Here is a 17,713-nt window from a genome sequence, read left to right as displayed (position 1 = left end):
CTGTGATATTCTTTGACTCTCAAAGCAAATTCAAGGCTGAGTTTATCATCCACATTTTCAGACCCTTAATTTTCTTGCCATTTTAAAATGATACAAGCAGAAGCTTCAAACCACACAGAAATGTATGCAGTAAATTGAATATTTGGGGTGCCTCGGTGGCTCAGTGGTTTAAAGCCTCTGCCTTTGGCTCAGGTCACGGTATCAGGGTCCTGGGATCAAGTCCCACACTGGGCTTTCTGCTCAGCAGGGAGCCTGCTTCCCCCTCTCTCTCTGCCTGCCTCTCTGACTACTTGTGATCTCTTTCTCTCTGTCAAATAAAATCATAAAAAAAAAAAAAGAGTGAATATTCTACCCACCACCCAGCCCGCTTCCCAAAGGAACATCTGTTAATAGGTGGGTGTGGAGTTTTCCAGAATTCGTGACCACGCATTTACAGATTGGAGTTTGTTTTCTATTTCTATATAGTCCAATATAGTATATTTAAATGGTGATGAAAATACTGTAAAAAGTGGATTTTTTTTTAGCAGCATCTTTATTTTTTTAAGATTTTATTTATTTATTTATTTGACAGAAGAGATCACAAGTAGGCAGAGAGGCAGGCAGAGAGAGGGAGAAGCAGGTTCCTGCTGAGCAGAGAGCCCGATGCAGGGCTTGATCCCAGGACCTGAGATCATGACCTGAGCCAAAAGCAGAGACTTTAACCCACTGAATGACCCAGGTGCCCCGAAAAATGGATTTTCAATTAATGGGACATCCTTGACTCCTCTAGCACATTCTTCCTTATCCAATGTTATGGACGCAGGCAATAGAGTCCCAGAGGGCACAGAGCTTGCTCAAGGTCACCTGTTGTCATAACCCCAAGCTGAGACGTGGCTAGGGTTTACCGTGCATCCCAAGGTGGGTCCCTTCTGTAAGGATGGGACTTGAGACACAGTTCACTTGTTTGTTGTCCTTTCATTGAACACTTACTCGATGCGGTCCCCTGTGGAGGTGGTCCCAGCCCGGGTACAACAGAGCTGGGCACCCTTAGGTGCCTACGGAAGCCAGAGGGCTCTATTTGGAGAGAGAAGGGTGGCAAGTGGGCCTTGGAGGTTGAGTGGAGGTCCCCACAGGCATGGTGGGGTCTGGGGGCAGGGGGAAGCGTCCCCCCGCCATGTTGACCGGCTGGGTGGCTTTGGAGCCAGACCCACAGACCCACCCACATGGGGAAACTGAGGCTGGAGCAGGTGTGGAGACTTTGAAGGCTTTGAAGAACCGGTGCAGCCTGGGGACAGGCTCTTCCTCTTCCGGAGCCTCAGTTTCCCCAAGAGTACAACGCGGCGGGGGCAGCTGGCAGAGTGGGAGCTAGGCAAGAATCTGGCTCCAGCTCCAACACGGTCACCCTCCCTCCACCCCGCAACTCTCAACCCCTCAAACACATGGGAGTTCCACATTACTCCTCTCTGGCTGACCCTAGGCCTCAACCCTTCCTCTCTCAAAGTGGGTTAATTTGGGGGTGTGACCCCACCCTCCAGCTGGCAGCAGAGCAGGGCCTGGGTGTACCGTGACTGGGCTTGGGGAATCTTCATGCACAAGGTCTGCCTCCCAGGAGGGGAAACAGGTTCCAGATCAGGACCAGCCCCTCCTAAGTAAGCCATCTCTCCATGAGAGGTCCTGGATTACTGCTTTTATTTTATTTTTTTTTTTAAAGATTTTATTTATTTATTTGACAGAGAGAAATCACAAGTAGATGGAGAGGCAGGCAGAGAGAGAGAGAGGGAAGCAGGCTCCCTGCTGAGCAGAGAGCCCGATGTAGGACTTGATCCCATGACCCTGAGATCATGACCTGAGCCGAAGGCAGTGGCTCAACCCACTGAGCCACCCAGGCACCCTGGATTACTGCATTTAATTCTGTAAGGCCAAGGCCTCATTTTCCAGGAAGGCAACCAAGGCTCGGAGAGTCCTACTGCTCACCAGCTGTGGGGAGGGTTGCCGTGGCCTCCTCCCTGCTGGCCCATCTCTGACCTTTGAGACCCACCTCCATGGGTGGACACCAGACGGCCATTGGATGGAAGGGGACATCAAGAACTGGAGGGACCCAGGCTCCCCTCTGCCCAGGCCAAACAAGGTCACCTGCAGGAAGCTCAAGGTTAGGGGGCTCAGAGTGGGGGAATCTGGAGGAAGCACAGAGGGGTGGCAGCTGGGTCCCTATCTGGAGCAGAGCATGGGGACTGGGTCTGGAGGGGTCAGAGCCCACGCTCTGTGGTTCAGTCCACCTTGAGGGTAGAGCCTGCCTCTTCTAGGGACCATAGCCCCCCACATCCTGGAGGCAGGTACAGCTAGGGAAACTGGGGTGCTAATGGGGTCACCCCAAAATCGCATAGCACAGGAATGCTGTAGAGGCAGGCAGTGAAGTAGGGGAGATGCCAGGAGCATGCCCTTGGTCCCAGAAATGCCATTTTGAGGGCTTTATCCACAGAGAGTGCTGGGATGTAGGAGCCAAGGTTTGGGAACAACTCAAATGCCTCTGGGTGGGGAACTTAAACAACAGTTCATTACATATGTATGTAAATTTTCTGGGGAAAAAATTTTTTTTAAAGGATTTATTTATTTGACTGTGGAGCTCTAGTCGCATGAGGATGCAAGTCTCCAGGGAGCATACCTGGCGTCTTTTTTTTTTTTTTTTAAATTTATTTGACAGAGAGAACTCACAAGTAGACAGAGAGGCAGGCAAAGAGAGAGGGGGAAGCAGGCTCCCTGCTGAGCAGAGAACCCGATGTGGGGCTCGATCCCAGGACTCTGGGATCACGACCCAAATCGAAAGCAGAGACTTTAACCCACTGAGCTACCCAGGCGCCCCCAGCGTCTTATTTTGAAAAAAGTTTTTATTTGATATTTATATTTCATGTTTATGTGGGGGGGGGCAGCTTCTGTGTCTTACTCTGCAAGTATGTGCTGCCATCATTTGCAAAGAATACATACACGTGTTGCTTGAACATGCAGGTCTGTGTGCGTCACGTACCCACTTTACGGACACCCACGTGCGTGCATGCGGAGCAAAAGCCTGCTTTAAAACCACAGCTGCTTTACACATTCTTCTCAGGGCCTTGGGACACCCCAAAGGCTTCCAGGAAAGGGTGCTGGGGAGGAGAAGGAAAGGGGAGGGGCCCTCTGGGCCAAGAAAGGCATATTTAGGTCCCAGTTAGCTCTGAACAACAAGAGAGCAGAGGAAATCCTTCCTGCCAGACTAGAAGAAAATCCTCCCCAGGCTTCGGAGTGGAAACAAAGCCGAAGATCAAAGCCTAAACATGGGTGTCCCAGCCTGGAGACTCTTCCTCCATGTGTCCTCATCTAAGTGACCTTCACCAGCCCGGGGAGGTGACAAAATGAGATGTTGGCTTGTTAGGGGCAGCTGCTGGAGAGCCAATCTGCACATCCCCTCCCTCCAGTCTCTTGAGAAGGGGTGGGAGAGGAGGGGGGGCAGCTGTAGGGTCCGAGTGACTGTCTCAGGGAGGGAGGGCACAGAGGTCCACAGTCAGGCACTGTCCTCTCAGGCTCTTGTCAAGATAAAGGCAAGAGGAGCACCTGGGTGGCTCAGTGCGTTAAGCCTCTGCCTTCAGCTCAGGCCCTGGTCTCAGGGTCCTGCGTGTTGAGCTCTCTGCTCAGCAGGGAACCTGCTTCCCTCTCTCTCTCCCTGCCTCTCTGCGTACTTGTGATCTCTCTCTCTGCCAAATAAATAAATAAAATCTAAAAAAAAAAAAAAAAAAAAAAAAGCCAAGAAAAGCATGTTTTCTAGGACACAGTAGGGTAAGGGGCACCTGGGTTTCCACATCAGTTCCTTGGGGGCCCTGTTTCATCCAGCCCTAACTGGCCCCTTCCTGGGTCCAACAGCAGCCTGGCTCCCGCACATCAGTCCGCCCTCAGGGGGAGGCCCCTGCAGGTCTGGTTTGTGCCTGATGCAGCCTCTGCCCTCAGACCTTCCCCACAGGGCCAGAAGCTGTCGGTGGGGGAGTCAGACACAGAGTCGCAGCCCGCAGAACAGCAGGGAGCTGAGGGAGCTGAGAAGATGCCCCATAGGCAGGCCTCTTTGGTCAGGGGGAGGCCCAACCAGTAGCCCCGGTTGAACACCTGACAGCTGGAGCGCCGACCTGGGAGCGGGTGAAGCCTTGAAAGGGGCAGTAGGGCGGGTATCCCTGATGCTCTTGAAGGTGGGTTTCATATCCAGCAGTAATCCCCACTCAGAAGAGGACATGTCCATGCCCTCTGGTTAGCCCTGGTCCCTGTCTGCTCTCTGGCACCCTCCAGGCTTTCCCAGCAACTCAACAGGCCCGCCGGTGGGGGCGAGCTGGCAGAAAGGCTCTGGAGGACAGAGGGCGCGCCTGCGGGGTCTCGGTGTGTCCAACCGGCTTCCCTGCAGGTACTTCAGCATCCGTCACGTGGTCCCTGACCCACCACATTTTCAAAACACATCACCAGAGACCATTGGATTTCCTCTACATTTATTGCAACTGCTAAATGATTAACAACATTCACAACTTCTTAGATTAAAAAAAAGAAAGAAAGAAAAAACAAACCGAAAAACTTCCGTTTTGTAACATCACAAATGTCTTCTAGGTTTTATCAAGGACCAAAAACGCTAAAATTCTCTATATGATTTCCAGTGATGGAAACAAGCCAGAGACAGTAAGCACCCAAAGTGGCGAGTTAGCACTTTCCGGATGCCTGTCGTCCTCATGGAAGAGACCCTGGAACTAGAATGACAGAAAAGACACTGTGACTTTGACGAGGCTATGCAACTGCACATCGCGCTCGCACACACACTCCCTGCGAGCAGCCCCTGCCAGAGAGGGCAAGGGCGAGTGCCGAGGGCCTGTGTGCCCTGGTCCCTAGCCAACGGCTGGCATGAGGACACACCACCAGGCTCCGCCCCGGCTCCCATGACGCCACCCCCCAGGAAAAGCATCACCTGAGTGCTCAGAGGACATTCCAGGATCAAGAAGGTGTTCCCTTTGACGTTTGCCAAAGGCTCCCAGGGTCAGCTCAAAGCGGGATGTCCCCAGGAGGAAGAGTGGCAGGAGGCTGCAGGGACAGGGCTTATAGCCTGGGAATCCCTATTTTACTTACAGATAAAAGCGGAGTCGACCAAGAGCGAAGATACTAGCACAGAACCAAGATGATGGGCAGAGCTATCTACGCTGCAGAGAAAGAGCCAGAACCTATCTGGGGAGTCCATGTTTTGCTTGGGGCCAACGGGCGCTCTGTGAAACGCCAGAGAAGACCAAAGCCCTGTTCTCAGAGTTCCATCCACCTGCTCCACCCACGGCCAACAAGGAAAGCTACCGGAAGGATGAGGAAAGAAAGGAGATGAACCCCTACAGCTGTGGTCCCCACACCCTGCAGGCTGCTTCAGCTGTGCCGAGGAGTCTCGTCATCTGCCCGGCCACAAAGATCCGCCAGGAGCCCATGCAACAGAGCAGTGAGAAGCAAGGAGAGCCTGGAGGCCGCACCTGATGCGAAGAGACAGCACAGGCCTGCGACGGGGGTGGTGGTGGTGGCTGTGGTGGTGGGGATGGTGTGGGCCCCTCAAGACGGAGCCTGAGGAGCCCAGGCCTAGAGGCGAGGCCTACGGCTTTAAGAAACGGAAGATGCGCCGACATGGTAACTCACAGCTGTGCCCCTCTGTCCCCCCAGCTTGCAGAGTCAGCAGGATCCCAAGGTTCCCAGATCCAAGCATGCATTTAAAGCTTCCACACTGCTGCTTTACGAGAAAGGCTTGAGAGCCCCGCAGCCCGAGAACCTCGCACATAGCTGCAAAGAGTGTGCACCGGGAGAAGAGGGAAAAGCGGCGATCACGCGCCTAGAAATAGCGAACAGCTGCGGGCCCGCCCCACAAGGATGACGCTTTCTGTTCTGTACAAGGGCCCTGACAACACAATTCTTTGCCGAGGTGCATGCCAGAAACGATGCTTCCTGAAGAGTCTACACCCCCGCCCCTTCATAGAAGAGACTCCATATGTGGTTTTTCAAAAAAGCAAACTGCAGTGTGTGGATTCTAGGGAGATCAGCGAATTTGAAGGAAGTTTCATCAACATAATGATTACTCCCCACCAAACACAGCTCTGTTATCCTGTCGCTCAACTTCCACTCCGTCTCTCGGGAGCCGAGCCTCCATCAGTCACATGTTCGTGGAATCCAGCATCTCCGCTTCTCAGATCCTGAGCCCCAGCCCGCAGGCTGTGTGCCAGAGCAGACTCCACTAATACCGGATTACAGCCCCTATTTACGGCCTAGAAGCAACGAGAAGCCCCCATCTGTCATCATTTTGGCACCAAGTTTGCAAAGAGAGCACCAAAGAGAGCAAGGCGCCCTGCGACGGGAAACCCGACCAGAGCCGGCGCTAGAGCACAAACAAGGAAATGGTGCTTCCAAGGGCAGCACCACCTTCTGTGGTGGGAGCCAGGAAAGACTTGCAGGGGACTGGCTGCCGCAAGCATTTGGAAGAGGGGTAAAGGCAAAAGCAGATCAAAGTGGTGCACTCTCTTTTAAGAAGAAAAGCCAGGGGGACCTCCACACCAGAGCTGCAGAGGCGCTCGTCTCTCGAGGACGCGCCAGACCTACTTGGCCACTGGCTCCAGGGCAGATCCGGGCAGAGGTGGTGCTTTAAGAGTAACTGCTGCTTCGAGCCTTATTTGTCTCACCAATGGTTTCATCTATTCAGGGAGAGAATGATTTTGTTCATAACTGAGTTGGAAATTACAGGTGGGAAGGCTACTAAGAAGAGAAGAGAAAGAAGGGAATGTTTATATGGGCCCAAGGCCCTTGAGAAGGAAAAGGATTTGAAGATGCTCAGAAAAGGGATGTGGCAAAGCAGCTACCCGGTGCAGCGCCGGTTTCCAGATCGCCCTCACACTCGTGGGACACCAGGCCCCTCCCAAGGCCCGCTGGTGGGCTGTACGCCTGTGAGCGCAGGGCTTGCGCCTTCAACCAAACCTGGAAGGGGAGAGGTGGGACACATCCACATCCAAACACTCCTTGTTAACCTCACAGAATGTTTTCGTGCACGTCCGTGTGTGTGTGTGTGTGTGTGCGTGCATGTGTGGTTTCCTGTTTGGTTTTGGGGGAGGAACCGCCTCTACGTACCAGCACGTCAGCTTGGGCGGAATGCCCCATGCACCAGCTCCCACACATACCTATTTGTTGGCCCGCTTGTGTCTGTACATCTGCATCATCCTCTGACGGAACACGTCAAATGTGTCTTCCTTGTGCTCCTGCCCGTCGGCACCTAACCCCTCCCCTTCCGACGCAGTTCCCCTAGGAGCAAAATGGAGAGTTAGCCACACCCATGCACAGAGCCTGGCCACCAGGGGACTGGAAATGGCACAAGGGGTCAGAGTGGATGGAGGCATGTGGGACACGCAACAGGGAAAAGGAGAGGGAAAGTGAAGACATGAGTCACCGCGTCGAACAAGGGTACTCACCTGCGCGGGTGTGTGGACTTTCTGAGGGGTGCGCTCACAAGCCTGATTACAGCAGAAAGCCTCCCCCAACAGGTGGTAAGCTCAGTTTTAAAGGCAATCCCTGCTGGATATTAATGGGGCCTAACAAACTCTGGGCCATCTTCTCCCACCCTGGCTAGCTGGCTTATGGGTTCCCAGAAAAAGCAAAGTGGTTTTTATTGGAACTACCTAGATTACCACTGAGCTTTTCTGACAATAAGGAATGTGGCTGAAATGCCAGGGGCCAAGAAACCATTTAACTCATCTGTGTGAGTGCAACAAGGAGCCTGTAGGAACACCTGTATATGTAAATCATCTGCTTCTCACCTCATCTGAAGACTCCCTTTGTCAGGGAAAAAACCCTGCCAGTTTGAAGCCATGTTTAACATGAGGGGAGCCAAGAAATCAGGCTGCGGATCAAAGACTCAGGACCAGAATCCCAGAGAAAGCCTCTTCTCTCCAAGCACGCTGCCCACCCCATCCCTGGCCCCAAGCGCCTGCTGCGTACACGCTGACGGGCTCCCTGATGCCCTTCCCGCAGGAGCCCAGGCCGTGGCCCTCCTTCCAGCCCATCTTCTGCAGCATCTGGAACCCCAGGTTCTTGTCAGTCAGCTTCTGCTGGGCGAAGTCAAAGTCCTTGGGTTTCTGAAGAGAGATAAGGGTATAGCACGTAAGAACTTTGCAGACTGCAAAAAGCGCCCGGAGCAAGGGCCTGCTTGTGCTGCACCTGGCACAGTCCAGCACCCCCCCCCCCCCCCCCCCGCCGCAACTGACTCTGATTCCACAGACACTGGGGGACACTGGGATGAAGCCACGGGCTATTTCCCACTTCCCAGCAACACTCCCTGGGTGGGCTGGGGCTTCTAAAAGTGAAGAGTAAGAGATGCCCGCACAGAACCCAGCCAGACCAGGCTCTCAGGCCCCAGTGTGACCACCAGCACTGTAGTGCTAAGACCATGAGGAAAACCCCGAGGGGCTGGAGGGTCTTGGGGCCAAGAGGTTAGCAGGAAGAGCCCAAGGTGGTGATGACCAGAGGGTACAGCCCCACACTGGGGTAACCAGAGGAGAGGCTTGAGGCAGCAAGGCCCCTGGTGTAAGGAGTCAGAAGGGAGGCAGGGCTGAGGCAGGAGGGGGCTGAACAGGCCATGAACCTGCTATAGAGACACTCTGTGAAAAAGTGGCTCACAGGGTCCTCCCTACTCCCCTACCTGTTTGGAACACGCCTATGGGCTTCCGGAACTTGAGCAGTGACCCTATCCTGGAAACCTCTCCGCTCGCCCTCAGACATTGCTCAGCAAACCTGAATGACTTGTTCATCTGTCCAGCTGCCCCGTCCCAGGTCTGGGAGCTCCCCAGGGGCAGAGACTGGGTTTTACTGGGACTCTGGGATCCATGTCTAGCACAAAGCAGACCTCACTGAGAGCTGGGAAAGCTGGAAAGAAGGACTAGGGAAAGACCCTACAAGTAGAGGAGCAAGAAGCCCTGGATAAGACATGGGCACCAGAGCTGGCTGTGGGAAGACAGGTTAAAAGGCCTGGGGGGCCTCTGGAGAGCCTGCCCAGTGTGAGCAGAAAATATTTCCGTTTATGGGGTGCCAGGATGGCTCAGTCAGTCAAGCGTCTGCCTTTGGCTCAGGTCCTGATGGAGCCCCACATCGGGCTCCCTGATCAACGGGGAGCCTGCTTCCCCCTCTCCCTCCACCCGCCACTTTCCTTGTTTATGCACGCATGTTCTCTCTCTGCCAGATAAACAAGTAAAATCTTTAAAAAAAAAAAAAAGTTTTCATTTACTCATGAATATTCATAAGTACACACTGTCCCTACCACCTGAGCCTATTTTTAAAAACATTTAATTAACACCGAGGACAGTCTGGGTAGGCTGAGAAGGCCGCACGGGGAAAGGGCTCCTGCATCCTGATCAGCTGGTACTGAGGGTAATGGTGAGAGTCTGAGGGTCTGAGCAGGAACACGTGTGGGAGGACAAGGGGGTGGCTAAGGCAAGGGAAAGGCCGGCCACAGGTCCCCAAAGGGCAGATCCTCACCCCTCCGGGAAAGCGGCTCAGACGGAGCAAGCTGGAAGCTCTTGGCCCACCGAGAGACTGGAGCTCGCAGGCCTCGGCTGCATAGCCAGTTAACATGCATTTCTTTTCACCCATTAAACCCCCTCTGAACCAAGTCACAGAGGTACAAATGGAGACTTGGGAACCACATGCTGAGATCAGGGGGCCAGGTTGAGCCCGAGCCTGGGTGCCCCCTCACCCCGACCACCGGAGGCGCAGCACCAATTCGAACTGAGCGCATCAGTTAGGACCACGAGCTTTGGGCCCAGGAAAGTGCCCCCTCCCTGTTGTTCGCCGACCCTGCCTCTGGCTGCTGAGACCGATAGTGCTCTCGAACAGGTGTCCTCCACACAGGCTTTCCTGACCACCCCACACCAGCAGAGCCCTCACCTGGTTCCCGACTCATCTCCCTGACCTCTAAGGACCTGGGATGTGCCACATATGTCCTAGGTGATCTCGGCCAGCCTTAACCTGCCCCCACGTATGCACCTGTCTGGAGTGCACCCCATCTCCCTGAAGACCTGCCCCCCACCCCCACCCCGGGTCTGTCCATTTCAGACAGTGGCAGCTCCGAACTCCGAGCTGCCCGGGTAGACAACCACGGAGGCGGCCTGCTTGCTGGGCTTTGGCTATTCCACACGCAATCCATCGGCAAGTCCCACTGACCGTGTCTTCACCCTCCTGGGCCCCTGTTGACAGGCTGCTCTCAGCACAGCAGCCACAGCGGCCATGTCTTCCCCTCAAACTACCACCATGGGTCCCTGCGGGCCTCGCCCAGAGAAGCAGCCTCACTGCTGACATCTGTCTACGGGCCTTCCATGAGCTGGGGCCTCACTGCCTTTATTTCCTCACCTCCTTACCCCATGTGGGGGCCACAAAGGGCTACCTGTTGACACAAGACCACCCTGGGGCCTCTCCCAGGCCTCCCTAAATAAATGGCACCCCAAACCCCACATTATTCCCTATTTCCCTTAGACCTGCTTCTAGCACACGGGCCACAAGAGTCTCACATATTCCTGTCCCTGTTGGCCCTGCTTGCTGCTGCCTCCAGGTGGCAGACGGGGCCTGGCACATGCGCAGGGTCTGCCAGTTACTGCACACATGTGTGCACACACCCATCCACACAATGTCTTGGCTTCTAGCCAATCAGTGAGCTCTTTAGCTACATTTACAGTCCGCTAAATCCGAACTGTAAGGGCCAGGACGTTACCTTGTTCATCTCTCCCAACACAGTGCGTGTATCAGGCCTCGCCTATTGGTTAAATAAAAATATTACTACTCACCTGTGCTTCTGGCAACATAAATCAGTTTCAAGAAATCCCCAAGAAAAAAGGCTGTTTGTTATCCTTTGTACATTGTGCGGTCTAAAGTACCAGTGTCCTTAGTTATAAGCCACAGTGTCCTTTAAAGCTCCGGCAAATCCCAACTGGCATGTGTGAGAACTTGGTCATGCTCACCTTCTTTTTGGACACGGGCCGCCCCCGAGGTCTGTCATAGGCGATGCGAACTGGTTCATGAACTGGAAGACACGAGAAACATACCCGTACACACACATCAATTTCTCCGCATCTCTCAGCACCGCCCGCACCGTGGCCTGCGGGCTGCCTCTCAGGAATCACGGGCACCAGGAGCACAAAGGCAGGAATACACGGGCCCCAGTGAGGGCTGCTCAACTGGAAAGAGTCTACTTTAACAAAGGACTTCCTGCATCTATGATGAAGGGTTCGATGCACAGGCCACTTTCCATGACTGTAACAACACGTTTTGCTTCAACAAATAAATTATTCGCAGTCTCCAGCCCTCCTAGAGTTTCTGCAACTGTTCTGCTGATAAAGACTTAAACGTCCACATAGAACTTTCCAGTACAAAACAACCGTGCTTCTCATACTGAGCACTGCATCACATTATAGCCTTATTTTTAATGAAGGAGAGATCAGCAGGGCTGGGTTTTTTCTCATCAACCACCCAAGGAACTGAGAGCTTCCAAAACAGAAAGAGCTCCACTTTTTCCCCATGAGAGACTTGAGGCATTGGGAGAGGCTGCCAGCAGCAGCAGGAAGTTCTTACGGACATCTGAATTGGGTAGAACAGCTGGCAATCCGTGGTAGCGCCAAAGTTTCCAAACACAAACCACAGGACTGTTCTGTCAGCAAGAGAAACTGAACTGATGCTCTTGGAAGTAAGTGTGACAGTGAGCACAGAAGTGACACAAGACGGGGCACCGTTTGCCACAACCACCTCCCAGGAAGGTACGGCAGCAAGCACAGCCCAGGCCTGCGTTTGTGACGACACCTGGAAGGGTGGGGGGCACGAGGAATAACGAGGGCCAGGGCCGGTCCATCAGAAGGTCGCACACGATCCCATTCTGTCTGCTGACAGTCTAGAAAAGGCACGACCACGAGGCCAGAAAATGGGGAGGGGACCACAGAGAGAGAGACAGACATTTCTGGAGAAAGGCTCCAGCTCCACCGTGCTGGAGCAATTCCTGGCTGTACACGATTGCCCAAGCTCCTCAGACTGTGCCCTTAAGAAGGACGTGTGTTACTGCTGTTAAACGGTACCTCAAGAATCTTAACCCTCCCCACGGAAGAAGAGCAGATGACCTCCCGTGGCCCAGGCAGCAGAGCACAGGGCACATGGCTCCCACTAACCCTGCCCAAGACCAGCCCCACCTGTGCCCTCCTTCCTCATCATCACTAAGCAGGCATCAGTGCCCTGGGCCGTCCAGGGACTCAGAAGGCTGGGTACTCCCCAAGGTCACCAGCAGGAAACAGCTGACATGACCAAGGCCTGTGCCCTTCATGGCTGGGGCTCCTCCTCTGGACTGTGAGCAATCCTGGAAACACCGAGCAGCCTCTGATGCTGACACACGGCCGCTGCACCAACACGGCAGCATGTCCTCGGACTGCCAGCCCTACACCAGCTGGCAACGTGAGCTTCGCAGGAACATTTCGGAGTGGTATGCAAAACCACTACAATTATTTTAGGTTAAAAACACAAGACCAAAGAACTTCATGTTCTGTTGGCCCTGGGGGGTTTAGGGAGATAACGTCCAGGCTGGCAGGTATAATCAGAGGCGGGAAGGGGGACAGGGACCGGCTGGTCATCTTGTGGCTAAAAGCCTGGGCTAAAGGCCAGTAAACTTTTCCATACTGTCAGGTGACGTCACCTGGTCTCCACAACTTTTCCTGGTCACTACTGAGCAGCATAGCTCCTCTGAGGTGCTGACCGGAAGGCCGTGTTAGGGCAGATGGGACGATGACCTGGCACTCACCTTTGGGCTCCTGGATGAGACACAGCCTCTTGGGAGCTGGGATCATGCCGACCTTCAAGGACTTGCTGCTGACCCTCTTCCGGGGGAAGCAGGACCCCGAGGAGGCCTGGGACAGCGCAGGTGCCCCAGCTGGGCCATCTTCGGCCACCTCACTCGGGAGGCCATCGGTGGGGGGGCTGCCCTCAGAACCCTTGGACTTGGCCGCTCCTCCTGCGGACCTGGAGGACCCTCTAGGAGTGGAGACCTCTTCACCCCCCTCCTCCTCGTCGTCATCCTCCTCCTCCTCATCCTCCTCCTCCTCAGGCATCACCTCTGGGCTTTCCAGCTCAGCCTCGTGCTGAGGGGGCTCATCTTCGAACTCTCCTTCCCCTTCCATGGGATCAAGGGGGCCTTCCTGAGAATCTGCGCCCTCACCAGCGTGGAGGTTCCGTGGAGACGATGTAAAACAAATCGACGGGCATAATTCAAATACTTTCTTTCGATAGAATTTGAAGGCTGAACTATTTTGGTCATGGAGAAACCTAGGACAAGGATGAAGGATACTGGTTAATCAGAGTGACCTCTGAACGTTCATATTTATTACACTGTCCAGAAGAGATCCAGCAAAGCTGGAGTGGGACCAGGAAACAAATAACCTAACCCCTTTCTACCAAATACGGTTGATGGCGCAGCCGCACAAGGAGATAGAGATCCGAGGACTGGTGGTAACCAAGCAAAGAAGCCTCATTGCTTTTCAGGGGAGGGAGGTGGAGGAACATGGTACGCAGGAATGACTAAGGAATGTGCTGCTTTAGCATTGTAGTCAGAGATCCAACCTGGCCCTCTCCTCATCCCCTTCTAGTCTGTCACCAGACACTCTGGGACTCCCGTGCACTCGCTGTGACTGTACGGTTCCTTTCACACCGCCAGGTAAGACAGAGGAAAGCACATCACTCCTGCCCCTCATTCTACAGTGAAGCTGCGTCAGCATGGTGGCAATACTGCCTCTCTGAGCCTCTGGGTCCCCCGGCCACCTTGATCCAGGGCCACAGCTAGTGTGAGAAACTGAAAACATGCACGAGGACACAAATACACTTGGATCCAAGTAAAGAAACCCTTGTTCTTGGCTAGAACAACTCAACCTTATAATGATGTCAATTTTTCACTGATCAAAGTATCAATGCATAAATCTATCTCAATAAATGCCTCATTTTTTTCCTGCATTTGAACATGATTCTAGACTTCACAGAGGAAAAAAAAAATCTGTAAGAGTATCTGGGAGAACTCTGAATAAAATCAATGAAGGGTTCTGACCTTACAGATATTACAGTGTACGAGGCCCCTACAGTTATAGCAGTGTGGTACCAGTCCTTGGATACACGGACAGAAAACACCAACACAAAGGTCAGAAACATGGTATCTGAAGTCAGCTACAGAGATGGCTTAGAAATAAACTACACTGGGGTGCCTGGGTGGCTCAGTGTGTTAAGCCTCTGCCTTTGGCTCGGGTCATGATCTCAGGGTCCTGGGATCGAGCCCCACATCGGGCTCTCTGCTCAGCAGGAAGTCTGCTTCCTCCTTTCTCTCTCTGCTTCCCTCTCTGCCTACTTGTGATCTCTGCGTGTCAAATAAAAAACAAACAAACAAAAAACAGAGAAAGAAAAAGTCCCAAAAAACCAACAGAAAGAAGGGCAAAGATTAAGAATTTGAGCCCTCCAAAAGACAGCTAGAATGAGAAAACAAGTCACAGAACAGGAGAAAATATCTGCAAATCATACACCTGATAAAGGACTCCGATAAAGGATGTATGTAGTGAACCCTCAAAACTGATTAATAAGTAAAAAAAAAAAAAATTCAATCAAAAGATGGACCGAAGATCCAGACACTTAAGTATAGAAAACACACAAGGACACTTGTGGGCACTCAGCACGGCTAGTCCTTGGAGAAATGAGAACTACGGCGCAACCCCGTCTCCCCATGCTGGGACGCTAACATGACCAAGCTGACACGAGCAAGTGCTGGCGAGGATGGGGAAGAACTAGAACTCTCGTCCAGGCTGCTGGAAATGCAAAATGGTGCCACTCCTCGGAAAGGCAGCTTGGTAGTTTCTTCAGAAGTTAACCATAGACTCATCATGGAGCCAGCCTTTCCTAGAGAAAAATAAAGACCTTATCCACAGCTGCTCACAGCTGCTTTATCTGTAACCATCCCAGACTGGAAACATCTCGGTGCCATCAACAGGCAGTGCGGAAACCACTGGTCTAGCCGCACAGTGGGACACACTCAGCAGCAAAGAGGAATGAAGTGGGCGCACACGCAACAAACACAACTGACTCTGAACAACTGCGCTGGACAAAAAGTGAGAACAAGCTGCATTTACAAAAAATTGTAAAAAATGCAAACTATTTACAACACCAAAGCTTTTCTAAAGGACAAACGTTTCTTTCTTTCTTTTGTTTTTTTAAAGGGACAAATGAACAGTCCACAGGAAAATAAAGGACACAAGTTTATGAAAAGATGTTCAATTTCACTCCTAAGGAAAATGGAAACTAAAATTTCATGGAAATGAGAAATTTCTCATAACTCCTACTGACCCTAAGGCATGCCAAAAGGTGAGGGGTGGGGACAAGTACTCTGGATACTGCTCTAGGCGTGGCCCTCGGGGAGGGGGATTTCTATTATCTAACAAAATTACAAGTGCACTGACCCTGAGGCCCTACAGTTCCCCTTCTGAAAGATACATGAAGATTCTCTCCAGGAAGTCACTGTGTGTGAGGCCACTGATAAGGCCATAAGAACAATGTGAATGTCGAAGGCTGGGGAATGACCCTGGTGTGGCTACATGTGGAGAATGACAGTGGACAAAAGAATGAAGGGACAGGTGGGGAAGGCACAAGGGACTTCTGGATAGGTGGTGAAGGGTAAAAAGCAAGATGCACAAGTGTCTATTACATATAGAAAGTTACATGTAAGAACAAAGGGGTTAGTGGTAGAAGAACAGGGGGAAATGCACACACCCCCTATAATTGAATGAAAATGGTTTCCTGTTGTTGGTGGGGGGATTCCCACTCAGAGACTTCTCTGAGCTTATCTTCTATAATTTCTACTTTAGAACCATTCAAATGCTGAATTTATTTTTAAAATTAAATTAAAAAGGGTAGAAAAATATAGCCCTAAACTGAATCTCTGTAGAAACAAATGAACCTGACAATATGTCAAATTGATGACCTAACCACACACAAAAAAAGGATTTAACTCAGATGACTATTGAGCACGTTAGAGGTATCATTTTTCTAAAGGAAAAGAAACACAAAGTCACTTTGACATTTATTATGTATGTGTGCTGCCAGGTGCAGTCATTCTCAAACTGCTCCCTGAGCACCGGACTGGCGGACAGGGGGAATCACTCCACCTAATGTTGCTGTACAGTGGGGGACTCTGTGTGGGGACAGAAGGGACAGTGCCGCCTTAGGAACATTGCTCAGAAAAGGCTGTCAGAAATGGTGACAAACTCAAACCTGGCAGTTGCAGGTTCCTAGAATACTGCAGAACTCTCACTTGGAGAAAAACAGACAGACAGACAGACAGACAACACAACCGATGGAATGCTCCCGGCTGCCCTTAGCGGAGCCATCCCCTTACCTGGGTCCTGCCCAACTGTGAGGCGTGCTAGGCCTAGCTGGCCCCAAGGTCACCAGGCCTGTAAAAGGCAGGACGGGCTGAACCCCATGAAGCCGTCGGTGCTCCCCAAGGCTGGACTGGGTCTCACAGGAAGCAGGAGGCAGGCCCAGTGCAGAATCTACTCAAGGTCCCCAACAAGCTAGAAGAATGTGCTGGGTCACTACTGGGTCCCAGCAATGCTCTAGGACATGTGTAGTTTTCAACCCTAGTCTTCATTCATTAGACTAAGGCATGGCTCTCCAGCATGGTAGGAGCAAGGCAAGGGTCCAGAGTTCCCAGCCGATGGGAGGATAAAATACACACAACATGGGATCCCCACCTGGGTTACGGCTCAGCACCAGGAACATGGAGCTCCTGGGCAGCCTCCCACTGAAGGAGGGGAACCCACCCCACAAGGCAGTGCAGACTCCTGGTTCTGTCACCCGCAGGCTGTGTGCTGTTGAGTGGGCACGGCATCTGAGGAATGACAGTGGTAGCAGCACCCCCTCCTGGCAAAAGGATGCCAGGCCACTGCTAAGTGGAAGTGCCAGCTGCCCACGGCTGGACCGGGCGCCATCCATCACCACCCGGAGCACTGGTGTGACCAGGGACAGTGCCCCCCCTCCCCCTCCCCCACAACACTTGACCTCTGTAAAGATTCTGGGGAACCCACTGGCCTCTATGCCTGGGTGCTCTCTCCCCCTTGCCCTGATCAAAGTCCACTTGACCTTCAAATACAGCTTAAACTTCCCTCCAGGGGAGGTTTTTTCCTGATGCCACAGATGAGGGCAGTACGGTCCAACACCCCAAAGCAGATGCTTCCTCCTCACAGCCCTGAGCTTGGCAGAAGTGATGCCATGACTTCTCCTCAGGTGCCTCTCGGGGCAGAAGCGTCTGCCAGGCCACCCAGAGGCTCTCAGGACACTCAAATTCAAAGGGCACGATGGCTACATACCACAAGTCGGGGTTGTCGGTGCTATTTTCTATGCTGAACTGTTCAATCTCTGGTCCCACCTGAGCAACAAATCTGGCCAGTTTCTCCGCAGTCTCCATGGTCTTCGTGTCAACTACAAAACAAAGTGACTGTCACATGTCAATTCTGAGCTGCTGCTTCCAATTTCTGCTTTGGGGGTTGGGTATGGAGACTAATTATAAAGACAGCCCCTGGTGTCCCCTCACTGCATCCCTGCCCTTTGCATGGGACTCTGCAGCTCTGTCCAGCAGAGGCAGATCCTCTTCTGTCCCCCCAAATCAGGGCTGGCCTGG

The 17,713-nt window shown here is 52.7% G+C and overlaps 1 protein-coding gene across 33 annotated transcripts in view; it reads right to left on the bottom strand.

Moving 5' to 3' along the window:
• Nucleotides 1–4,461: 4,461 nt before the first annotated feature.
• The window catches only part of SUGP2 (SURP and G-patch domain containing 2), a 30,737-nt gene continuing 17,485 nt past the window's right edge, over nt 4,462–17,713 (bottom strand). For 11 of the 33 annotated variants that reach the window (XM_082706249.1, XM_082706228.1, XM_082706234.1 and 8 more), the window contains 6 exons: nt 17,403–17,514; nt 12,809–13,329; nt 10,992–11,053; nt 7,984–8,120; nt 7,170–7,290; nt 4,462–6,969 (listed from right to left, as the gene is read on the bottom strand). In XM_082706249.1, coding sequence (XP_082562375.1) covers nt 7,170–7,290; nt 7,984–8,120; nt 10,992–11,053; nt 12,809–13,329; nt 17,403–17,514 — 953 coding nt within the window. In that variant the 3' untranslated portion in view covers nt 4,462–6,969. The remainder of the gene's footprint in view (nt 6,970–7,169; nt 7,291–7,983; nt 8,121–10,991; nt 11,054–12,808; nt 13,330–17,402; nt 17,515–17,713) is intronic. The other 22 variants (XM_082706236.1, XM_082706223.1, XM_082706239.1 and 19 more) reach the window with 3 other exon arrangements.

This window comes from Mustela nivalis, assembly GCF_964662115.1.
Source record: "Mustela nivalis genome assembly, chromosome: 1".
Classification (NCBI taxonomy): domain Eukaryota; kingdom Metazoa; phylum Chordata; class Mammalia; order Carnivora; family Mustelidae; genus Mustela; species Mustela nivalis.
This window is presented reverse-complemented; position numbering and strand designations above follow the sequence as displayed.